This window comes from Poecilia reticulata, chromosome 16 (genome assembly GCF_904066995.2).
Source record: "Poecilia reticulata chromosome 16, P_reticulata-male-v2, whole genome shotgun sequence".
Lineage (NCBI taxonomy): Eukaryota > Metazoa > Chordata > Actinopteri > Cyprinodontiformes > Poeciliidae > Poecilia > Poecilia reticulata.
In genome coordinates this window covers 22,231,586-22,257,411 of record NC_088845.1, presented here as the reverse complement: position 1 = coordinate 22,257,411, position 25,826 = coordinate 22,231,586, and the positions used below count along the sequence as shown (strand labels likewise).

The following is a 25,826-nucleotide window of genomic DNA, read 5'->3' as shown; positions in this document are numbered from 1 at the left end:
AACAATAACACAATATAAATATTTAAAGAACAATAAATAAAGTTTTTAGCAGAACTACCATGCCGTATGAAAGTATTTGCCCCCTTTACAAATATAGCTTCAGATTTCTTGTCGTGATAACTGGTCAAATTGTTTATATCCAGTCACATTTTGAGGGTTTTTGAGCGTCAGTGGCCTGTTTAAGGTCATGCAACCGCATCCAAATCTGATTAATATTGGTACTTTGACTAGGCTATTTCAGAATTGTCCTTTTGTTTCTGGGTCTGTTTGACTGGGTCTGTTTTTTTTTTTTTTTTTTTGAGTGGTTCTAAGCTTGGACCTGCTGTTGTGCTTTGGATAAATACCCTGCTACATAAAATTAAAATGTGTTTTTATCTCAAGGCTACAAACCAATGGCCTGACATTCTCTATCAAGATTCTATAAGGAAGTAAGGAAAAATCTTCTATTGATGGTAATGGGAAAAAAATATCCTGGTTCCATTAATTACGGCCCAGTTCCTGAAGCAGCAATGCAGCCCCAGACCATCACACGACCATCCTTAACTTTGTAAATCTTTCAAAACTGATAAATCTTAGTGACATCATTTCTCTTCAGTTGTTGATCAACTTTAAATCAGGGCATGAAGTGTTGATTTTAAAGACCTACTGGTCAAATTTAACCACTCAGACATGCTTTAAGTGATTTGTTGATTTTAGAAGTCTGACAGTGTCTGTGAGTAAATTGTATTCAACTTTGCAAAAATAAAAAAAGTTAAAGTTAATTTGTGATGCGACAAGGGAGAGATTACTTATCCCACAGGAGCAAGCTTAGTTATGATAGATTTTCACGCTAAATAAATCTAATCATTTGAAACACTTTTGCCTTTACTCAAGTAATATTTGACTTTTTGAAAATAAAGTACAACAAAAAACAAAAGCTGAAAAACTTTGTAAGGTGGCAAATATTTTTTACAGCTCTGTATTTGGTTGCTTCCTTCAATTTTAATATTCCAGAGATGGACATCATGTGCAAAAAACAACATAAAAACAACATGTTAAATATCTAGTTAGTTAACTTTAAGCTGAGGGAAACGATTATCGACTTCAGATCAACTGCGCAGGTGGAAAACCATGAGTCTGACTGGTGAAGAGGCAAGAAGAAAACGTCAGTCGTGCGTTGGCCAGCAGAGGGCAGCAGAGCTCAAATTACGACGGAGGTACGGGAAGAAACAGCGGGTTGGTGCCGTTAAACTCCAGGCTGTTTCTGTTCAGCTGAGGGAGATAAATGAAATGGTTTCGGAGCCATATTCGAGATAGTCGTAAGCTCACCTCAGTTAGCTCACCTCTTTACTTCAACACACGCTTTAAGCTGCCTCTTAAAGGGTTTCCAAAGGTTGTAGTTGGCTAGTGCGCATGGATTACTGCTTTAGCAAGTCATATGTAAAATAATAATAAAAAAAAACCCAGTGAAATTATATGAGATGTTTACACTGTAACAGAGATTTGGACTAATTTGCTGATTGGGTAAGATATAACAAAAGCATAACATTAACATAAACTAAGTGAGTCGATGATAATTGGATGCAAAAATATTAAATCTTATGTTGGAATATGTTTTAGTAGTGTTTTGTGTCTTTAAACCGGCTGCAAACTCTGCTGCAACGTTTTAAACAGTCATCCAACTTTCAGTCAGCCGAGCTGCCATCTTATGTTATAAATAAAGTCTGTGCTTAAAAATGAAGTGATTTAACAGACTGAAAGCAGAGGTGAGGGTCTGTATCAGTAGGTGTTATTATTTAGCAGCCTTCCAGTCTTGACTCTTCCAACACATAACCAGTCTCCTGTGCTTTTGTCAAATATATCATGTAAAATCCTCCTCAGAATACCCTGACAGTCTGTTTCTTGGGAAGTGTCTGGAGAACAGTCCGTTCTCATACTCTCCAGACGGCGGGGACAGACCCAGTCAGTTCTCACAAACAGACAGGTTTTCTTCAGGACTACAAAGAGTATCCATCTATAATCGGTCAGTTTTTGCTGCTCCCCGCTGGAGCCGGTGGGGTTTCATCCTTCGTCTCCGTCTGTCCTTCCTTCTTCTCATCATCGTCAGTAAAGAAAAGAAGAGGAAACATGCCGAGGATGCAGCCGATACCCACACCGATGGCTTTACCCTGCGGACAAGAGGCAAAACCCAATCAAGGGTCAAAGCAATCTACTTTGCATCCTAAAATGGGACATTTTATAAAACTATTACAAAAATTCAATATTAATTTATTTTCCACTTTCGCTGCGTTAAATCGTCTGACCTATCCAGAGATTTAAAGTTTAACATATTTTGTAAATCTTTTAAATTTTTAGAAGAGAATATTTTTGATGTGGGTGTTTCAGTCTCGACTAGGTTCAAAAACTTATAATATTGATTTTTATGCATTATTATTATTTTTGAGTAATGAGTGAGAATCATTCTCACTACTCCGACACTCTTTATACTTTGTGACTCAAAACTGTAATAAAACTGTAATTTTAAAAAATCTAAAAGAAAAAAAAGAATTTCACTTTCACTGCATTACATCTTTTCAATAGCTTCAGACCTTTCCAAAGATAAATGTTTTTCCATATTTTGTTATTTTTTTCTATGTTTTATGCCTGATTTGTTTAAAGGAGAAAAATCCGCGAAATTTGCAATATTTTCCAAACATAAACTCTAAAGTGGAATATTCTTTGATGAGGGCGTTTTAATAAAAGGGACTCTGGCGTACAAACCGTGTGACAGCTGACCCTGGTCTGCCACATATCCGCCTGCTTCGGACTCAGCTCGGGAATCTGCATGCCGAGTCGAGACGCCAAGGCCTCCACGTAACCTGCCAGCCTAAAGAGAGGAAGGGAAAAAAGGAAACTTGAAGGATTTTGTAGTAATAATGCCATTCCCTACTTGTAATTCTCACCGTGACCATCACCTGTCAGGAACGCAGCTGAATGTCAACATGAGGAAGAAGTCAGAAAAGAAGTCTGGGGAGTATTCACAAATTCATTTAGGTGTGTTAAATTACTTGGCTGAGGAAAACCTGATTGGAACAGCGTTATTAGTTTCATCTGGTGGGAAGCACTAAATCATTTTGTGCTGAGATATAAATAATGAAGCTCCTACACTCAACAGGTTTTCTGTATTTATGCATCGGAAACATGGCGCTGGATGTTTATTGCTAAAATGTGTTGAGGTTGTGGAAAGAGAAAAAAAGAAATAAAGGTCATATTTGATCTAGATTTGGCTGTTTTTATGGAAAGAATGATGACATTTTCTACAGAATTCTGCATTTCAGGTTTTAGAATTAGGTTTGTCAACAGACAAAATATCATGTTTGTGATATTCACAATTCACATTGGGTGTCAGGACACAAATGGGAGTCTGGAGTGAAGGAGAGCTTTGCAGTAAAAATGATGACAAGTCATAAATCAGGTCAAGATTTAAAACTGGGAGAAATTCCTGAATCTCAGCCAGAAAAACAGTGAAACTGCAGTTTAAAACTTCCAGGAATCTTTAATGAGGGATGTTTCTGTCAGATATTTAAATAGCTGTGCAGGAAGTTTATCCAGAACCTTTTAGCTACAGGATCATTTCAGAGTTTCTCGGCATAGAAATGTTGAAGGATTGAAGTAACTCTGAAGCCACTCTAGTGACAGATCAGTCCAACAAAATTGAAATGAATAAAAACTACTTTCTGAACAAGCCTAAGAGTTTCAGCTAAAATGTGCGATCATATGCCAACATGCACGCATTAGCAGATTGTTAGAACCAAATGTATGGACAGCCACCATGTGTGATGGAATCTGGGCTTTAGATGCAGTGGTTTGTGTGCGAGCAAGAAATCTGAGTGAATATTCTGACGTACTGTTACTGTGGGGTTGAATCAGTGACTGGGACTAATGGATTCTCAGTTCACTGCTCACACAAATAAGCTGCAGCTGGTGCCGTGGAGCTGGAGGACTGATAGCAGCGAGCAGCGCATCTGATAAGATAGCGGAGCCTCGCGGTGGCCGTTGGTGCCGAGACAGGACTGTGAGAGCCACCGAGTTTCATCAAGTTATGCAGAAATATTTGAGAGATTAACTTTGTAGATCCGCTTCTGTACCACTGTGTTCCATAAATGCAAACCCGACCTTTAAATCTCCACAACCACACAACAAATCGGGCATCAAATTCAGTCCGATACGCCACACACTAGCTCGAGCAGAAGTCAGGGGGTGAAAGAAACGCTCAGGAGATGAAATACAACAGCAGTACCTACACTGATCATGAGATGATGACATTTCCTGAATGCCTTTGCGGAGAACCATCCCTCAACATGAGAGGCTGTTCAACAGAGAAGCAAAAAGCAGCTTGAAAACTGGAGAGACGATGTAATAAATCCTAATATTTTCCATTAACAGTCTTATTATTAGAGACAGAAGTGAGAGAACTGCACCTGCAGAGGTCCAAAGGTGGTTTCTAGTTTCATTACGGCTGTTCTGACATATCTCACTTGGCGTTCATTCATCCTCTCAATTTTTTTCCTGAGATTAAACTCAGGTAAAATAACTGCAAGTAATGAAAACAACATCCATACATTGATTATATTTCAGCCCATCCTTGCAGGATTGCACGGTTCCTGATGCCCATCTCCAGTGGAAAGTTTTTTTTTTCTTTACGTTTGAGACTCAAAAGATAAATGCTATATCTCACGGGACCAATAAACTTTAATACCATCGTTTATCACCTGCTACACAGAAATAAAATCTTAGAAATGGAACAACTTTGTTGTTTATGTGTGCCACGTCATCCATCTACTTTTTGTGACTCAGAATGATAATAAAACATTTTCAGCATCAGGTCAGTGAGTGGATGGACTATGAAATGAAACAGAAAGTTAATGTATCTGGGTCAAGAAAGAAGCCAATGGCTCCCACTTGTTCCCCAGAGTTTACTAATGGGAGCCCCGAGTTTTCATCTCGTTTTGTCAGCCTTGGCTGAGTGCAATAATGCTTAGCTGTCTGGACCGCCTGCCCCAGAAAGCCACTGATGCATTGTGTCCATAAGAAACGCACAGAGAAAGAGAAGCCAGGAGGTAGCAGGAGGCAGGATCGGTACCAATGAGCCCGAATGGTCAGAATGACTCATGAGCGAAATTATAGAGTATTAGTGGAGTAATTTCTGCCATCTGTCAATGGAAACATGCACGGAGGAGATGGAAACATGAGGTCTATAGGAACAAATCAGAACATATGTGGATTAGAGTAGCACAGATTGCTCACCACAGGTCCCAACACAGATGAAAACATACAGAAGCAGACAAGCAGTCAACGTCTGAGGAAGACAGGTGATGAAGGATGTGATCACTAATTACTGACACTTGTTTCTGTTCCTATAACTGTGGTTCAACTCAGAGTATGAAGCTGACATAAAGTAGTAATATTTTCACTGAAGACTCTGTTTTTACAGATCTTAGACATCATTATATTCCACAGATTATCTGCATATTTACCAAGATAAATGTAATAAACCAAGATACATGTAATAAAGCAGGGAGTTTAAAACCACTCCAGACACTTTGAGGTTTTGCAGCAAAAACTGAAACCCAGCAGCTTTGTCCAAATATGCAGTATTTCATTCTATCTGTTGATTACTTCATTTAGGATAATTAAATGAAGTAATTACCCTTCTGGTGAAAACAGTTTCAACTCATCACAAGCACGTTGCCTGAAAAAATGCCAACCATGACCCGTTTTACATCCAGCTAGTGATGAGTCTATCTCCACAGGGAACATAAACAGAGATTATATTTACAGTTAGTGATGCTAACCATACTTCACAATGTAAGATGATAGACTTCTTTCTAACTGCAGAGCTGTGCAGCACCAACTGCTCTCCTTCACTCCAACACACAGAGTGTTACATTAACTCTGATCTTAAAATAAATAAATGCTAGTCAGTTACAACATAAAGTACAGAAGAGGATTAGGGCCACCGAAAAAAAAAAAAAAGAATTCTGACTGTAATCTCAGAATTCTGAGATTACAGATTATTCTGTTTTTATTTTAATTATGTAAAGCACTTTGAAATGCCTTGCTGCTGAAATGTGCTATACAAATAAAATTTTATTGATTTGATTGTAATAAAGGCTGCTTTTTTTTTTTTGAAAAAAAAAATATCTGCATCTCGTAATATGTTGCATGTCCACATTTTAGGATACACAAAAAACAAATGAGAAATGAGACACGCTGTAATCATTTTTAATTCTTTTGTGACATAACCTGTAGGATTTTACAGTGATATTTTCAGTGATTGGAGGAACAGCTCTGTAAATGTATCCTCTTGTTGAGAAAATCTTTGCTTTGCAAACAGATACATTTTCAATTTGTGCAGAAAGAATACTTTGTTTTGTTGTTATTTACAATCTGATAAAGTCAGTATTGACAAGTCAAAGATTTATAAAATCAATGACTGGAAATTTATCTCTGATCAGTGTTAACCCCACACTTTACTGTTGGTGTAGATTGTCCGCTTACAGAACGAAAGAAACTATTGTCTTTCACATTTGTGTTTTTAATCAAAATATGTCCAGCCATTTAAGAGCAGTAGCAAGCAGTGCATGCTAAAGAGGAAAAATGTGAAATAGTAAGAAGGGAGGCAAAAAAAGAATAAAAGCAAAAGCCATTTATAATATATTTATCTCCAATGTTTGTATGTGCAAGTTAAATGCACAGGAATCATTTTGCATCTAATTAACTATGCCATCAGTGTCTAAAGACACTGAACTTAGTTGAGTGGTTTTCTATTGTTCTTGGTTTAGTGGCTTAACTTAGCCTCCTTCTGAGCTGCCGTTAAAGGACCAGTGACTCAGAGGAGCTGAAGTGAAGATCTTCTGTTAGTCAGAAGCCCACACTTGAGACCTGCTGTTATTGAAACAAAAGCAGTCTGTTACGCAAATGAATGGAAGTTTTTAAAGCAGTTCACTGAGAAACTGATAAAAAGCCTTCAACACACACACTGACACGAATCCATCAAAAGTGGAACAGAAAAATGAACTTGGGCAGGTCCCATCAAGTCTCACCTTGACAAACTGACCACCCGAACTCTGTCTGGCATATGATTGAATGGCAGCAGAGCCGTGCCTGTCCACTGAGAGCCTCAGACAAGTCGACTAATATGTCAAGCTGACAGATATAAAATGCAACAGCATGACCCGCATCCTCACATTGCCTTCAATTGTTGTATATTTTAAATAAGAACAAATAAACACGAGAAGACTGTTGCCTCAACCATTAATGTTTTATGATGGCGCATGGTCTAATGTTGCCTCTAGAAGGCGCTAAAAATATTAGCAAGCTCACTTGGCATTGGGAAATGCAAACAATGAGCTTCTTACACTGATGGACCTTGGCAGAGAGCAACACGAGTCTGTCTTAAGAGTTCTTCTGTAATCATGTAAACATATCTTTTTTTTGTGACTTTCCTATTCACAAATGACATATTCTGAGTATACAGTAAATACTTTTAAAGTGCTTAGCATATTTCTTTTTGTCATGCATTATAAATATATTTTCTTTTCATTAGACACGGAAATCTGTTTAAAAAAAGAATCCATATTTGTGACATAATCTTCAAACAAAGCATAAATGTTTACACTAGCCCTGATTAATGATGCCGTTTATGCCACCTCATGCACTTAATATGTAATGAAGCTTTGTTCAGCATGCTCTCATCTGTGTCGTGCGTGCATGTGTACAACTCTTACCCCAGTCCAGCCAGATCAGATACCAGGTTACCAAGAGCAGCAGCTGCAAAAAAAAAAAAAAATGCGAGAGGAGTAATTACAGAATAGCTATACGCTAATAGCATGTAAAAGGTGTAGAGTTTCTCCAATGTCATTAAAACATGCTAATGAAGCTGAGGTTGTGGGTTTAAAGTTCAAGATAAGCAATTACTATCAATTCTCTGGACACTTTGAGAAAACAAAACCATTTCATTTTCACAAAACAAGTATCAAAGCATTCAGATGGTCTAAACTTCAGGAATAATTTTAGCAAAAGGATGAAATAATTTATGAAACGGACTCAAACATGAATTGAATTGTTTCTAAACATCTAAGTTCTCTCCACTGGCGCAGAAAGAAATCAACAACCTCGATTTAGAGGATGTTAAGGTGAACAATTTGCTCTGTAGCTTTAACATTGCTGTGGAAGTGAGAAATAAAGTCTGTTCCTTTGCTTGTTGTCGTCTCAGCGGCTTGTGACCCTGAATGTCGAGGATTACCAAACTTGGAACAACAGAAACACAGAAACCCTCAGTGGGAAAGACAAAAGATCAGCGGATCAATTGTTGCTGTAGCAACAACTTCAAACATCAACTCCACAATGAGATCTTAGATACTTGTACCATGTCTGTGAGTGAAGGTACAGCGCTGTAGAGAGAATATAATTATAGATGTATCTGAGAAACTGTCTGGTTCCCAGAACAGATCTTTCTGAAGGGGGCTTACTTTTTCTAAATATATAATGTCCGATAAATTTTGAAAAAAATTTAAGTTAGGATGAAAAGAACATAAAAAGGGCCAAGCAAATCTTTTACCTGCCATAGTTGAAATGCCAAGAACCACACCGATGGATAACTCAATCTGTGTGCCCTGAGAAAACAATAGCACAGGTTACTGGAGGGATTATTTGTTTTCTTTGTATGGTAAACCATAAACTCTCAGATTTGTACAGCATATCTCAGACACAACCTTAAACTTTAATTAGCCTTTTTGAATCTCGTTTTAGAATAGGATGAGAAGTTTTAGTCTCAGTAATTAGCTCAATGTCCAAAAAGAAAAATAAGATCTTCAGGTAGCATTAATTTCCTTCAGTATGAACTAAAGTAAAAACCTCAGGAGGATCCAAGTGCAGTCCAACTTTAGGTTTACTTTTTCCTCAAAAAGTGAGAAATACACAAAATATGCATTTTTATTATCATGTCTTCCATTTATATTTTTATGAGCTACATTTAGAATAAGAAATAAGAAAACAACTTTGTGTACAACCAACCACTGTGATGATCAAACACACAGGGGTGTGTTTGAGAGAAATTCAAAAACCAACTAAAGCCCTTTTTTTCTGCTCACTCAGCAGGAATGTGTTTGCTCAACAGAAATATACTTACCTAAAGCTAGCGAATCTGTAAACTCCATGCATTCATGCTTAGTAAACACATTGTTCATTTAAACATAAATATGCCTTGGGACTATTTTAGTACGCCGACACTTACAGCAACAATCATGATGCAGTTGTCCAAGAATCCAAATCCCACAAAGGGGATGGCATTATGCAGCAGGACTGGGAAACAAATAAAAAACTATTATCAGACAAAACCTGGCAGGAAGAGACACATTTTGGTCATTTCAATATTCTCCTGTATTATACTTTTGCAGTCTTGGTCAAGTTGTGGTGACTGGGTACAAAACAAGAGCTGCCTGTCATCAACCAAGTTGCATCGGCCACTTCGAATTCGTACATATCTGGAGACATTTCATACAATTGATGACTGAACGTTTTCTAGCCTCTTTTCCCTCTCTATTGTAAAGAAATGTGGTTATGGGACTCCAGCAAATCATATTCAGCTGAAGGAAATCATTTAGGTTTGAAAACTAAAGTAGGTTGAGATCAGAGACAAACAATATTGGCATCATATATTAATATTTTGTGATTTTTGTTGGAATGATGATAAAAGTGACAATAGAAGGTATTAAGAAATGATCAATCTTTATATGTGTCACTAAGAATAAGGAGAAGTGAGAGTAGAAGGCAGCAGCTGATCTGGGAAGAGGCTGGGGAGTTCTGAGGAGCCAAGTAGAGACAGGCACAGGTGCAAGTAATTAACAGGATGAGGATGAGATGGGAGGAAGGATGCATTCACTGCAGGCTGGGAAAATGCAGAGCAGCCTTAAACTGTGACAGTAAACCTGCATATTCAATCCCAAATGCAAGTCTGACAAAACGTGACCAAACATTTCACAAACTGTAAGTTCAACAGTGGAATAAGTCTTTCTTTTAAACTGGACCAGAATGTTTTTCAAAGGGAAAACTAAACAATATTGTCAGCAGGGCAAAAAATATGTTGTCGTAAGAGCACAATCATAATAATCATAATGATAAGAGCAATCATTACATCAATAATGCAGACAGATTCATGTTCTGTAGGCACTGTGAAATGAGTTTTGAAGAGGTCACGACCCACTTTGAGTTAGCTTATTATGATTCAAGTTTAAGTGACTGTAGTTAAGGTACCTCACCCTATGAAATCCGACTGAAACAATAACACCAGTAATCCCCATCATCTGTACAGCTTGGTGCTGCACAGATGACACGTGAGGATTTTATGACTTAAAGGTGAACATTTTCTGGTACTGCAACACATCTGCTTGCTTATTGTGTTGATGGATTTTTGGAAACATTTTTCCTTTTTATGACTGATGTGAATTGATTTCAGTCAGCTTGTGACCTTTTGTCGAATACGACCATCAGGCTGAACTTTCCTCAATGGATTCATTCTGTCCACCTTACTTTTTTTCCCTGATTATCCATATTAGTAGTTCCCAGTAGAGGAGCAATCACTGGAAACTCAATATTTGGTCTCTCTCACCAAATCCTTTCTGACAGAGGAGAAATCCAGACATCAAATACAAGATTGTAGGAGATCTAAAAGCTCATAATATGCAATATCCATGAACATAATTTCATCATTATTTGACAGACTGATTCTTATTTCTGAAGCTAATATAATAAAAGCTTTAACATGTCATCATGTTAGTATTTCAACATTTTAGGTCTATTTATTGCACCCAAATCAAGACTTGGAGAGCTTTAACCCTTAGTTTCCACATCAGCATTCAGCGCTGCAAAGGTCTGGTAATGAGACATTCATCTGATTCAGGTGTGTTGAAGGGATGAATCTAAAAGCTGCAGGACATAGGTCCCAGTCTCACACTGCCACGGTTGGCCTTGGCACTCCAAGTCCAATCTAAATCCGTTGCTGCTGTTACAAAAACAAAGAGCTCACAAAGAACTCCCTAAAGTGGAAAAAAAAAAAACTGATGAAAGAATCAAACGCGCAAAAGCCTGCTGCGGTGAATTATGATGGCAGCTGTGCTTGATGCTGATGTGTTAAGACAGCAGGTCGTATCAGTGCCTAAGAGTTTTACTGAGCTCCTCAGCAAAGTGTCTCAGCAGGGAAAAGGGTTATTTTGGCAAAGCACAACTCCAGGCATGAAGAGATATTTATCACACAGAGGAAATATATTGAGATGTGAAAAATGTGTTTTTGCCCCTGCAGCTTATTGAAACAATGCTTCATTTCTCTTGAAGTGATTGAGGTAAAAACAATGAGCTTTGCAGACCTGCATGTATTTGGAATGTGATAATATTGTGAGGAAAAATTGAAAATTACATAAACATTTTTCTAATTATACAATATCTTAAGAGATTGCTTCAGCATTATGGAGATGCTCTAATAGAAGTCTTTATCTGTATATTGGGTTTCAATTTAATTGAAGAGCCACTGAAGGTCTGAGACAACAAGTGTGGTGAATAAAGATGGGTTTAATTAACACTGAACTGACTGAATATATATTATTCAGTCAGTTGAACAGATGAGGAACAGGTGTGGTGATGTGAGAAAGCCAGGGTCTAAGGGAAAGTATCGAGTGAATCAGGGAACATAGAAAAACAGAACACAAGTATGATATGTAGATATACAACTAGGAATATCACTTAAACATTTTTTTTAATAAAATGGATCAAAATTACAAAGCAAAAAACTCTTAAGTCCTAAAGATTGTGACACTAATTAGCATTAGAGGGGTTTCCAAGCTTTTTATCAACCACTTTAAAGGGAACAAACATGCTGCAGGATGTTTTGGTATTGTTATGTGCTCCTTAATGAATATCCAGGGTAAATGTCAAGGCTACGAGAGCATTTATAAACCACTTCATGCTTAATTTTTCTGTGAGCACAGCTTCCCACATTTTTAAAAAGTTTAATGTTGATGGGTTTGTAGATAATCTCCCAAGACGTAGATACAAAAAATGCTACTCCTGGTTGATGAGAAGGCATCAGATTTTACCATCTCTCGCATTTTGAAGTGTAATGGGCCTCATGAAAGAAGACTCAAGGAGGTTCTACAACTCATTAAAGCTAACCTGGATTTACTGAAAATGCATGCCGACAAGCCCCACGGTTTCTGGGAAAATAGCCTCTGGAATGATGAGACAAAACTTTAGCTTTCCAACCATCTCTATATAAAGGGAAAAAAATGTACAGAAAACAACACCATACCTGGTGTAAAACGTGGAGTGTGCCGAGTTTGGTATTAGGGCTGGTTTGCTGAATCTTGCAACAGGGAACCTTTAATCTTTAGAGCATAATAGTATATCAAGACTGCCAGGGCATATTGGCATGAAGCTTGCTGCCTAGTTTTAGAAACCTTAATCTCAGTCATAGCTCATGAATCATTTAACAATGATCCCACAAATTCAGCTACAGCTATAAAAAAAAACATTTGACTAATCTCAAACAACCCTTCAATTGTCCCAATTTTACCCCTATTGAGCATCTGTCTTATTTCAGAGATAGGTGATCAAAAAGATGTTTTCTGACAAATGTAAGATGGGGCTTTGATTTACATTTGGTCAGCAACATGGATTCCATTTTCTGCCAGTCTCTTTCTTACTGATGAATTATAAACACTGGCCTTACTTGGTGACACTGATGTCTGCAGAGCTTTAGAAGCTATACTGGGTTACTTTGTGATCTTCTTGATGAGTCATCAATGTCCTCTTGGGATAATTTTAGTAAGCCAGCTACTCCTGTTTTATGTCTTATCTGTCTGTGAAAAATGACTCTCACTCTGGCTTGCTGGAGATCCAAGGCTTCAGAAATGACGTTGTGTCTCATCGTTTCCTGAATTTCTTCAGATCAAGGTATAATTTGACTTTGAAAAAAAATCAGTTAATCAGTTAATTCATGATTTAACAAGGAGGGAGTGGAGGGCTGACTTAGAGGAGGTCATTATGTAAACAAATTCATAAATCACCTCATTCTGCATGATATTTCAGAAGAAAGAGAGGAATAGACTTACCATATCTCAACTGGGCTGCAGTAGGTGGTGCGATTTCCAGCTGCCCTAAAAAAAGACGAATGAATAATAAAATGTTACAAAAGTATCTTGGAACATCCCAGCATGAATGATATGTTTAAATTTCAAATAGTGAAATCGATCAATAAGGACCGTCTAGGCACAAAGAAAAATAGCAAGAGACGGTGGGAACATTTAGCAAGAAGCCAGAGAAGATGGAAAGCAGTCAGAGGAAATCGGAAACAGCTTTCCATCATTGTCACTTCACCCGAGTCAAACATGGATGTGAGGACAAAGGCAGTATCATTGATATTTCTGTTGCCAACAAGGCCTTGGAGACAGAACCTGCTATCAGATATGACAAGTGTTTGTGAAGGAGGGTGGTGACAAGCGGACACAGATAAAAGATGAGAAGACAGAAGGTGTAAAAGCAATTTATTGTACGTGGTTCTCTGGTCTAACTTAGCTGAAAATAAAACTAAGCTGAGAGTCTAATTACAGTTTTTATGTGCTGTGGCAATTAAGCTGAAGACTGGATGACAATGATGTCCTGTGACCTGTATATGGGATGAGAGACTGTAGGATAAGCTCCAGGTTTGTCCTGCAGACTGTGAAGGAACACATGATGAGCTATAAAACCACAATTACATGAGTTTAAGGCTGATCTCACACAGCAGGATCATTTCCTTTGCAGGTTGCTTGAAATTGGATTCCCTGCAGTGAGGTCAGACGATATGCAAGTTCACATAATGAGGTCTACGGCACCACTCTCCGGTCTTATTTTACCTCTGTAGGTAAGGTCAAATTGAGGGAGAGTTTATTTAAGGGAATGAAGCCAAATGAACTCCCAGCAGAGTATTCCTCAGCCTCTGCTACTACAACCGAGTGTATGAATTCATAGATGCACTTGCAGTCCCCACATGCTGTCTGCACTGATATAGGAACGAAAGCAGATAGGAGGAAGACTATTACCGCTGAGTATCGACTGGAAGCGGCAAACTGCAACAGCCAGGTGACCAATTACAGGAAACACCAATGGGAGTTTGGCCACCGGAGCCTCTGGTTTCGGGGTGTGGTGGCATCAGCCCCTTCAGCCAGCCTTCCTGTTCACATCTGCCCTTCCTGCTCCATTTTCTCCGCCTCCTCTCATCATTCCTGCTCGCTTCTCTCCCGACTCAAATTACAGCGCTCTCATGTTGCTCTAGTAAGGACAGAGAACCGAAGGCCCATTTCGAATGTACGGACAAAGTTCATCATCTTTGCTCACATCTGCTGTTGCCTCCAGCTTCGACAGCTTGCGCAAAATGAAGTATTGCTCATTTCAAAATTCCCTCAGGAGCGTTCTTTCAGCTAATCAACTATTATCTCCGGTCGCAGGTTGTGGAAAACCCTCGCAGCTTAATAAGCATCAATTATTCCACAACAGCAGGAGAACAAATTGACACTGATGAAAGTAATTTCCACAGAGCAAGTATTGTTTTGTACCAGAACCCATCGCCAAGCCTTTATTTCTCGTTTAGCAAGTATTAAATAAAACCTTCCTGTGGTCCACCTGTCCCATCAACAACACAGCTGCTGTTTTAGCTTCATAACTTTTCTCACTGACACAGAAATATACCCTCAGCTCTCTCAAATACAGAAAAAATAAGATTACATGTCTGCCCTAAAATACCAAGTTATTTAGTCTTAAAGTATACAATTGTTTCATTCTGTTGAAACATTTTACAGAACATTGTAAAAGGACAATTTTCCATAATTAAAAGAAACTTGATTTCTGCAGTTTACCAGAAAATTATGGAGGAGAATCTGGATCACCAGTTTGTGCTCTTAAGCTGAAGCGCTTAAGACAACAATCACAAGCAGACTAGCGAGTTCTCCACTTAATGTTTCAATAAGTAAATAAATAGATGAAGGTTTTAGAGTGGATAAATCAAGGTCTGGACTTAAACCAGATTTAGATTTTGTGATATGACCATAAGCAGGACGTTCAAATTCTCCAATTTGTCAGACTTTGACCAAACATTCCTCCAAAGAAGAATGGACACAATTTCCTCCACAAGATTACACATTATCACAGTACTAAACAATTGGCTATTAGGTTCACACAAGCCCAGGTTGGTTTAAATAGCATTTTTTCTTTAAAAAAAAACACGTACACACACAATTCTGCTTTGCATTTACTCAGGATATAAATCTTTTGACTTTAAAATGTGTTTTATACAAATACATACAAATGTGATACACTGAACTGCTGAAGTGAAAAAATCTATAAGGAGGCAAATTATGGAGCCTCCAGTTTCAGTTTGAACATTTTAATAACTTAATTTTAGAAGTCTAATAAATGAACGGGTTATGCAAAAAAAAAAAAAAAGGCGTCTCGTTTAAGTAAAATCTATATGAGGCATACATGAAGATGCAATCACAGTTATAGACTCAAAACAAGACCTACTATCGTGTTAAATAATTTAATTTAAAAATATGGTTTACTTTTACAGCTTTTGAAAATTTGTGAATTAGTTGACAGAGTTAATTTTAAAGCATTTCTAAACCAGTCAGACTCTTCCAGGTTTCATCGAGCCATTCATCAACTCTAATCTGGCTGGCATTGCTGCATATTGCCCCCACAGCTCCTCTTGTGCTCAGAGTATTGATTGATTGTGGGCTTGTATCCCCAAGAGCTATTGTCCAGAGTGACTTCAAATTCAGCTGACCTGAGTGGTGAAAACATTTAATGGGCTGTGATGAGCTGCATCAGGAGCAGGGCAACCAGGCTTTACTCTTAACTTCAGGATCTGCAACTCCTACTGATGACAGTGTTTACAGATAAACACAAAACAGGGACAGATCAGTTGCTTTTAATGTTTGTGTTTGTTTAATCCAATTATTTGTTTCACCTTCTTGTTTTATGCTTCTGCTTCTCTGTTACTCTGTGATTCGGCCACCAACACTGAACTGTACTTCTTTTGCTAAAAAAGAAAAAAAAAACAATGAAAAAGTCACACTTTGCTGACACTTTTCGGCCTTGACAAATGGCTCGTTACAGACTTTGCTGCTTGGTGCTGGTGCAGCATGAAAGTGAAGTGTGAAAAGAGTTTTGGAAAATGGAGATATATCTAAGGCAACCAAGAACCAAAGCAAGGCTCAGCTATGATGAGTGAAACTGTCAGCTCACACGGAGCGCCCTGCGCCTCAGTAAAAATGAAAAATATGGGTGGTGAGATTTTCTGCCAATTTAGTGTCACAGGGGCAGAAACAAGAAAAGCTGCAATTGCATTTTTTATTACAAGCTATTCAAACTGGCACAGTATTTCTTGTTTCTGTGTTTGTGTGTGATTCAAAACTGGACATGTGAATTTAAGAGACACCTTTGTCCTTTGTTTCAGAAATATATGGCATTTAAGAGAGTTCCATTATCTGAGATGGTATTGTGTGAGTCCTTAAACGTGCTGTATAAATTAGTTGCCTGATTGAAATTATATTGATGTGTGTTCAATTTAGCGTGTGTGTGTGTGTGTGCCAGGGTTCAACAAAAAAGGAAAAATAGAAGGTTAAAACCATCCATCAAAAGCCCACTCCCTGTTGTTCCCCCTGTGATGTAGGAGACAGGAACGGGGAAATTAGACACAAAAAGGATCTTGTGGACATGGCATTCATTAGCAAATTTTAAATGTGAGGAAGAAATCAGCATCGAGTTTGGATTTATTAGGCCTGATAAGAAGGAATGAGACATACATATAAAATTATCACAAAATGACAAATACTGCATGCAAATTAATTTAGCATTGATTATGGAAGAAGTGGCGTCCAGACAAGCTAGATTTTGAAATGTACTTTTCTTTTACTTGACTGAGCATTGAGTTGTAGTTAAGAAAAACTACTTTATTCTTTTGATGCCATTTTGGCACCTTAAACAGAACAAAGACAAACAGTCATCAATTATTAATGACCCACCTGAAAAACTAAAGCAATGGAGAGGAGAGGCTAAAAGCCAGCAATAGTCAACCATGTGCTGCTTTAACCTCAACATCGACTAGAGCAATTGCACTTGAAGCATTTTTCCTGCTATAAAATGTGTCTCTATATTCTTATTCTGACACAATGACACTCAAAAACACAAGTAAGCCCCCCAAAATGTATGTTTTACTCTCCACATGGGTATGTGGACATGGTGCTTCACATATACTGCTCTCAGTAGCTGCTGTCATGATCAGATAAAGGATAAAAGGTACTGCTGCTTTCCCAGACCTAAACTTTCAGAGTCTTCAGTCTATCTGAAGCCAAATTTCAGTATATATCATCACTATTAACAAATGTTTTATCTATTTAAAAGAGACAATGTAATTGATAAACATGAGTATTTCAACCTCTCATGTAAATGTACCAGATGAAGTCATAAGAGCTAATTTCCCCATGCAGTCCCTGACAGGTTAGATTAAAACATTAACTCATAGTTAACACTTTAGCAGAAATGGAATAAAAAAAAACATATTTTAAAAGCTCATAAACTGAGAAGGTATCTAAGTGTGCAGTATTTAAGACCTGCACAGTATTTTTTTTCCTCATGCTGTAAATTTTAAATTCTGGTTTTATATTTTCACCTTTGTGTGGAAACTGCATGGTTCATCTTGCCTGTCCATTTGCTGCTGGTACACTTGAATTTAGGTTATTTGTGTAAGATTATTTCTAATCTATTCTATTTTTCAATTCTCTACTTTTGTCATACTAATCCAGGTCTAGGAACAAATTGTTTCCTAACCTTGTAGTAAGCCTAAATAACAAATCTGAAGTTTTTTTTAATTTTTTTTTTTATCATTCCATCCCAGATTTTTTCCAGGTACAAAAAAAAAACAACATTTTCCACGTACCATGCATTAAATCGGACCTGCCTGCTTTGCCAACCAGTGATTAGCAATATTACTCTTTGATCAGTAATACTCCAGTAAATATTATCTTCCAGCAAAAAGTACTGGACACCCATGTACTGACTGTAGCTTGGTTTGGTACCGGTTTTAAAGTAAGGACTGATTAAATAATCTAAATCTAAAATAAATCAAATTAATTTAGCATTGATTATTCTTATTGTTAAGTTTTTAGAATATGCTCACTAACATCTTTGTCAAAAAGTCAAAATTTTACTTTATGAAACAATGAATAAAATCCTGCTTAGGACAAAAAGTGTTTTGTCAGAGGTCAAGCTCATCTACAAAGAAAAAATAAGAGTGAGTGGACAGGTTCATTTAAACAAAAGCCACCTTGAATATCAAACAGCTCCTGTTCTGCATAATAGCACCAATACCTGAGCTTCAGTCATATAATTAATTCCTTCATCTGACTAAACACTGGGGTCTGTGAGCATATCTTATTGGATTGCTTAAGGTTGGAACTTCTTAAAGAAATATGTAAGATAAATGTAACAGTTTGAATTGTTTACTAGGATTTGGTAATAAATTTCACAGAAGGAAAAAACAGGATCTGGTTTGATCCTTGGTGGGGATGACATGCAGCAACTTTGCCTGTGTTTGAAGACCCAGAGTGAAAAATCATAACACAAGGCACAGACAAAATATGACTAGGTTCACAGGAAATGCTCTGCACTCTTATGGCCTGATTAAACAAGAAACTTGAGGATGTTTTCAACAGAAATTCTCTGAACAAGAGCTCTAGAAAATAAAATTCCTCCTTTACAATTCTAAATACTGCTAAGTGTAACATAACCTTAATCAAATCTAAAACGTTTTGGTGTGGTTTTATCACAGAAACTACTAAACTAACAAAATCCACAGGAGAGTAACTGAACTGACTTCCTGGTATGCGAGTAAATGAAGGGAATCAATCTCGTTTTTCTGGGAGTCAAACATGATGGCAACATCTTTCTAGCATGTGTATTTGTGTAGGAGTGTTGGTCACTTCCACATTAATGGGGAAGTAATCTGATTGTCCATCAGTCACAGTCAGTTATATCAGCATACACTCTCATGCTGCAGCACTGTCTGTGTGAATTATTATGACGATAACACAGTGAGAGCTGAGGCAGTATGACACATAAAAACGCTCTTAGAAAAGAAGGTTATCTTGTGGAAGGAGATGAGAACTCATTGCTTCCCTGTTCGCCTCAAAAGGAAAAAAAACAAAACAACTTTTAATCCATCTGAAGCTCTAATTTATAACAGAGAAACAACATAAAAATCAAAACAAATGCAGAATTTGTTTAATTTACATTTCCACCGTCACTACATGCTTCCACATGCATGACAGTGAAAAGAATGTTTAACACATTAAAATGTTATTTTCAAAAGTTTCTTTTACTCTGACAAATGAGTGCAGTGATGTTCTAATTGAATGAGCATCACTGCACATCAAACACCTACTTTATTTAGAACTTAAACGTCTTAATGTGTTGAGAAAATATTGATGCAATTAAATCAAAATGACTTCTGATAAAAGAATTTCATTATCAGTGACGGGGAAGAGCTGAGTTATGATTGGACTGGGGGCTTCCTTCATTTCTTTGAACTAAAATATTTATCACTTCCTCATTTCATATGAATATTCAAGTCTCAGGACTATTTGATTAGACCTTGTTGGTGCTTATTCACACACTAAGCACTTCTGAGGACTCAAACACACTAAAAGGTATTGTGTGGGTTTAGCATGGCTGATGTTTATCTTTTGGTGTTTAGAAGGATGTTTAAGAATAAATTCAATGTCATATTGATGCTAAATTTAAATTGGATGCAATCTTGTTTACTCTAAGATTGCATCCATTTGTTCTTTGACAAATATTTAAAAGCTCAATTTTTGTTCCCATTTACCCGTCGTGATGTTGGACAAATATACCCACTCCAAAGAATAAAAATAAACCAAGTAAGTTTATGTGAATGGATTGATGGCCTGCAATCAAAACACTCTGAGGATCAACATCTTCTGCAACTATTGGGTTAAATTTTTTCTGCAAAAGGTAAATAATTCAAAGCGCAAACCTCTGACAGTCTAAATGCCACCATCTCTATTTATGTGACCTTTAACACAAATAGCCTTTATTCTGGCCTTTCTTTTCCGCAACGAATCAATCTGCAGTCCTAAAAAGCCTCTGGGTTCAGGGAAGAGTTAGTGGAGTAAAACGTATGAAATACCACAGTTTATTTCAGCGCAAAGTAAAATGCTCAGTCTTTCCAACATAGCCCTGTTGAAATGCAACATTTAAAATAAAGAAAAATAGTGAAGGTTTATTTAAATAAACAAATAACTAAATAATACAGTTGAATGCAGGTTTTACAACTTGAATTTCTCCGAGGTTTAATCTGCTAGTCCTGATTTTGTTTCCTAAGTGTAAAACATAAAATCGAAAAAAAAATCCTGCAGATGGTTTGATTGAGATGGTGCTTTTGACTCAAAATAAAAATGTAGAGATTACCAGATTGTCCCCATTTATGCCATAAAGCATATGTCCCAAAACGTTGTGATTTTTATTGAACTAAAAAGTGCATCCATGTGTATGTTGTTGGTTGATGCATTTAAAGACCTAAAATGGTGGAAGTTCTTTGTTATGATGCATTCAGTGCACATGGAAAAGTCAACTTTTCAGTCTTAAAACTCCAGCTCACATGTCAGAGGTGTTGGAACTGACCTATCTAATTTCTGCACGATTGATTGTAAAATGTCACTTCAATTTATAACTACTGATTTGAACAGAATGCACTCAAATTTGCCCACCATCATCATGACTGAGCAACTAAGCTAAAATATAAGGATTATGCATCGAGTCTCCGGCAGCCACTGGATGAGAAGATGATGGATGCTGATAAATCTGTCAAGAAAAAAAAAAAATCTATCTTTCTGCCAATACAGCAGCCACAGTGAGTCAACCGGCCCAGCAACCACTGATGCAGCTTTTCTGTCACCTGTATGCATAGGTAAGAGAATCCCGCAGAGTCTTTAAAGCATGAAGGTGAGGACGTCAGCGAATTCCCAGCAGGCAGGGCTAAAAGGTGAAAGAGGAGGACAGGAAATGTCCTCTGCATGTTGCCACCTCAGTCAGTGTAATCCCCATCTTTTAGTACGCTGACATTTTCAGCTGTATAGTAACAAAAAATATTTAAAATTCAGTAAATACAACCATGGAGAAGACAGATGGTTGGTAGTAGTCCAGGAGACAATCAGAGACAGCTCAAGAGGTTGAGGTTAAGAAAGCTGACTCTTCACAAAGAGTTGTGTCCAAACATAATAATAGAAGGTTAAGTGGAAAGAAAAGTGTGGTATCAAATGATTCATAAGGGATTAACCACAGCATGGAAGCAAAGCATATACAAGACTCTGTGGTCGGTTCACAGTGTTGTTGCTCACAGTAAACGGAAATAAATGCTTGAAAATATCACTGTGTAATTATTTTATATAATACATTTCACTTCGTGAATTAATATACTGAAATAAGATAACCAAATAAGACAACTTTGCGATACTAATCTAATTTTTTTATTTGGTCTGTAATAGGAAATTTAGGCTGACATTTTGTAATAATCAATGTGGCCCAAATACAGTATTTTCAAATACATTAATGTTGGGTTTACACCATGTAAATTTTATTTATTTTTGTAATTTGCTCAAATAAATTACCAAAAGGTAATGATGCTTAGTTTGTATTTAGTTATTTCCAATATTAAATCTCCTGTTTGTATCTCTGTATTTGTTACCTTTTTTTTTTTTTTGGAACGCAAAATGTTAAAAAATGCAGGGCTCTGCCGTTACTCCTGTTCTTCGGACTCGTTTTATCAGAAAGGGTTCCGGCCAACACCTCAGATAAGGCTAATGCACATTCTTATCTCAAATTTCACAGCTGAATCCTGTATTTCCTGTCGTCTCTGGGACTACTGAGGAGATTTCCTGTTTAGGCCGCCTTAAGTGCCAGCCAGCTTGTTCGGGTCCCCAACTACCTTGTTGCTAATCATCTTCTACTTTATCCACAGATGTTTCCAAATTTTTAACCATCCAGTTCACTGATTAGTCTCCCAAAAACACGCAAGCTCTCCGTGTCTTCTCTTCCTCTGCCTGGGAGTAGTTTTTGAAAAATTAGTTAAATTATTCCTGAGCTGGTCTGCTACAGTTAGGTCAATTTCTTAATTAAAAAAAGCAAATATTTTTGGTGATTATAGAAGAGATAAATCTTAAAGTGCAACCAACTGATTCTGCTTTTCTTATTAAGCTAGATCGAGGTTACAACTTCAAGATTTTATGTGACTATTTAAACCAATAAATACAGAATATCCAACCTAAGTCATTCCTCTGAATTAGCTTGCCTTCGATTCAGGCGTACGAGACTCACACAGTTGTTACTTAAGGCAGTGGATATTGACACAGATTAAATCTGGCTGTTTCCAACAATTGAAGAATGTACAGAAGAAGTGCAATCCAATACATCTGTAACTACACAGCTTGACCTTTCAAAATGCTGTTTTAAAGTGTTTTAAAACTACATGTAATACTTTTCAATATCAAATTACTCTGTTTATATTCTATCTTGCATACGCTTGTAAAAACCAACCTGCTTTCAAGCTCTATACCTTCCTATTCTCCCTGTTTAGTTCCTGTGGAAAGTTGCAGAAATGGGGATGTCACAAAACTCAAAAAGTTTCATTTTGGTTTCATGTGATCAGAGCAAATTCCTCCACATGTTTTCTGTGTCCTTATCTTGGCTTAGCACACAAAAAAATCAGGTATCCTTCTCCTTCCACCTCTCACAATATTACTGATATGGAACTAAAGCCTGTTAATAAATAATAAGTATGGTAAAGCACAGACGCCGTGTTTTATCCCCAGTGGGAAAGAGTGTGAACAGTTTTGGGTCAGCACAGAAGCTGTAAAGCCTCTTTATCATCACTTAACTGTTTCTCCCTTATCGATTGACTACTTTCTCTCTGCATGTGGGAGATCCTCTGTTCTGGTGCATTTCTCATGCTCACATAATTGTATTCTTACAGAGATGCAGTAATGCCTCCACACTGAGTACATTGTACAATTCTCTAAACGCTACTTACAAAGCGACAGCATCAGTGACAACAAGAAACAGTAAATGTCTGATAAAATTAAAAATTAAATAATTATTAACAGGTACCTTGAGGCTATGGCTTTGGGAAAAAAACAAAAAACATTTATTTATTTTTTTCAGCAGATATCTCTGGGTTGCTTGAGCCCACTTCACACGTCCACTTTAAACCTGATATTGATACTTAGAAGTACTCTAGACTCCCAGCAAACCAAACTGTAAAAATTGCTGCATCATGAAGGCACAAATTAAAACAAAAGGGAAGGACGCCCACATGACAGTGCCAGCTACTAATCATTTATCCTACACAACATAGATCAGAAGGTCTAGAAGCACTACCCTCCATGCTGTTTTACCACATAATAAGCACTGCAGATTTATAAAAAGAGACACGAGTGTAAGAGAGGTTAGTGCATTTATACCTGCCGTAAACAGAACAGAATGCATCAAACTGACTGCAATCAGTCTAAAATTGATAATATATGATCTTGGGTTACATACTGTAGGTCCGTCAAAATTCAGCCACACGCATTCCAGATTCTTATATTAATTTTCTTTAGCTCCTCATCTATAGATAATATAACATTTATGAGAATTGACTCCGAAAAAAAGGCTGCGGTCAGCTGTAGAGCTGCATTTAAAGATTAGCCATTTCTTATTTTTAGGAATTTGACCAGAATCTGCCCACAGCCGAAGGCCATTCAGACCTCAATTATCTTTTAAGAGATTATAATAACCATTTTAATAAAACACCTAATTTATTTCTCCCTACTGAGATTTAAAACTGTGGCTAATGTCAGTTCAAATTAAACAGGGTGAATCACAGAACTAACCAGAGCTAGCTCCATGCAAACAGACTGTCACAATTTCAACCCCTGCTGGACTTGCAATTGCAAGAGCTCATGTATTTAGACAGAACATTTAAAGAAGTGCATCTGCCATAGACAGATTAAGGAAAAGGACAAGCTTGAGTCATCATCACCCATCATAATAATAGGATTTTTCTTTTAAATATGTTGAAACGTAATATTTTACAAGCAAGTATTTTCGTCTCCAAGAGATGTAGATAGAAAATTTCACCTGAATCAATGTTACTACATATTTTTTTTACTTATCCGCGCGCAAACAAAAACAAGGATTACATTTTCAGAAACTGCACGAATATTTGTTGACAGCTGTCCACAGGTAGAGCACAAACGACTGAACCTAAAGGGCGGACTTTATCATACTGACGGTGTTGAAATGTAACACCTTGTACCTTCTGCTTCACTGTAAAACACTACCTACCTTGAGCAATGGCTATGGACTCGAACTTATGCAGCTCCCGCAGCAGACAGCTGCGTTCCGACGGATGGAGGCTGTAAATGAAGTCCTTGGCTCCGCGGGGTGAGTTGAGGGGCTCCACGGGTTCCTTCAGGGGATGTGTGCCCAGGTAGCATCGCTGCACCAGCGCGGAGAGCGGAGGCTGTGAGGCGAGCCTCCCCGGGGAGCCTGATACTACAGCGGATGGTTCGCCGCTCCTGTGTCCGGCTCTGGACAGTCCTCTCCCGGCTGTCAAGGAGAAGGCAGGCCGCAGGACTCTCCGCAGGCAGGGAAGCATCTTAGGGATGAGGGTAGAGAAATAACCCGGAGTCCTGATGGACAACAGAGCTGATTGTAATTAGAGTAAAATTGTATTTTTCTCAACCACGTGACATTACCCATGATTTCATTATTTATGCTACAAACTAACGTCCGCACAATGGTGGCAGAGAAACACAGTTTCTCTATCCGAGTGTCGATTCTGAACCAAATGTGAACCTGACATTTCCCACACACACTATTTACGGACCGGTATTTTAGTTTGCAACCCTCTTCCGAAGCAACAAAAAAGCTGCATAAACCAAACTGCAACATGACTTACTGGGACGCACCTCAGTCGATGCTCCGCTGTCCCGTCCTCCAACCTCCGCCAGGAGAAGCCCAAAAAACACGGCAACCGCTCCGGTTCATACGCTTCACTTGCTCTAAGAGTTTCCACACAGTGACACAGAAACCGCAAACATTAAACAGACTTGTGTAACAGTAAAAGAAATCACATTTTCCGTTTCTTCGGACTAACCTCTGGCTGACAGGATGGAATGAGGCGGATGGGAGGGCACAGCGGCGGGGAGCGACCTCGAAAATGTTGACCAATGGCAGCGCCGCTTTCCTCCGTGCGTAACTCTGACGGCACCGTCAGACGTACGCACCTCTGATCAGTCTCATTTGGGGACTGCTTGGGTCAGAAATTCAAAGCCTGCTGGGCAGAAAAATGTGTAAAAATTTAAACGGGGCAAGTTATACAGGTAATTTAATGTTACCTTTGAAATAAAAAGGCGTCATGTGATTACTATTTTTAGGATGTTATGAGTGGTTCATAGTGTAATTGAAAATAAGTGCCAAAACTTTTTTACGTAACTATTCACAGCTCAGTCAAGATGAAAATATTGGATATTACAAGTGTAAATCAATATGTCACAAATGGGTGTGTCCACCCATTCCTTTCCATACCATTATCCAGGAGGGGCACTTCAATTGTTTAACCAAACCCGAGTCCACAAAGGAAAAAAAGATATCACGTGGCATTATGTTTCAGAAGGAAGGCGCTCATTCATTAAAAAAAAGAATGAAAAGAATAACTAACG

The 25,826-nt window shown here is 37.8% G+C and overlaps 1 protein-coding gene across 6 annotated transcripts; it reads right to left on the bottom strand.

The window, feature by feature from the left end:
• Positions 1 to 916: 916 nt before the first annotated feature.
• On the bottom strand, positions 917 to 25,439 carry LOC103478385 (transmembrane protein 65-like). Of its 6 annotated transcripts, none has more exons than XM_008432191.3 (9): positions 25,262 to 25,439; positions 25,074 to 25,166; positions 24,448 to 24,760; positions 13,125 to 13,169; positions 9,257 to 9,324; positions 8,582 to 8,636; positions 7,749 to 7,791; positions 2,740 to 2,845; positions 917 to 2,147 (listed from the first exon to the last, which is right to left on the bottom strand). In XM_008432191.3, exons 3-9 carry the CDS (start codon positions 24,758 to 24,760, stop codon positions 2,004 to 2,006), a joined length of 774 nt encoding a protein of 257 aa, XP_008430413.1. In that variant the 5' UTR covers positions 25,074 to 25,166; positions 25,262 to 25,439; the 3' UTR covers positions 917 to 2,003. The 6 variants fall into 6 exon arrangements, with proteins under 6 accessions (XP_008430413.1, XP_008430412.1, XP_008430410.1 ...); XM_008432190.3 differs by having other exon boundaries at positions 24,448 to 24,794; positions 25,262 to 25,435; XM_008432188.3 differs by lacking the exon at positions 25,262 to 25,439 and having other exon boundaries at positions 24,448 to 24,794; positions 25,064 to 25,255.
• Positions 25,440 to 25,826: the final 387 nt, after the last annotated feature.

What these genes read in the sequence shown, in the direction of transcription:
- LOC103478385 (XM_008432191.3), bottom strand. Translation starts at nt 24,760, where the DNA reads ATGCTTCCCTGCCTGCGGAGAGTCCTGCGGCCTGCCTTCTCCTTGACA. An exon ending in TGCAGCCCAGTTGAGATATG is followed by an intron (nt 9,325 to 13,124) that starts GTAAGTCTATTC and finishes TTTGTTTCCCAG; the next exon opens with TCCTGCTGCATAATGCCATC. An exon ending in CCAGGGTCAGCTGTCACACG is followed by an intron (nt 2,148 to 2,739) that starts GTTTGTACGCCA and finishes TCTTGTCCGCAG; the next exon opens with GGTAAAGCCATCGGTGTGGG.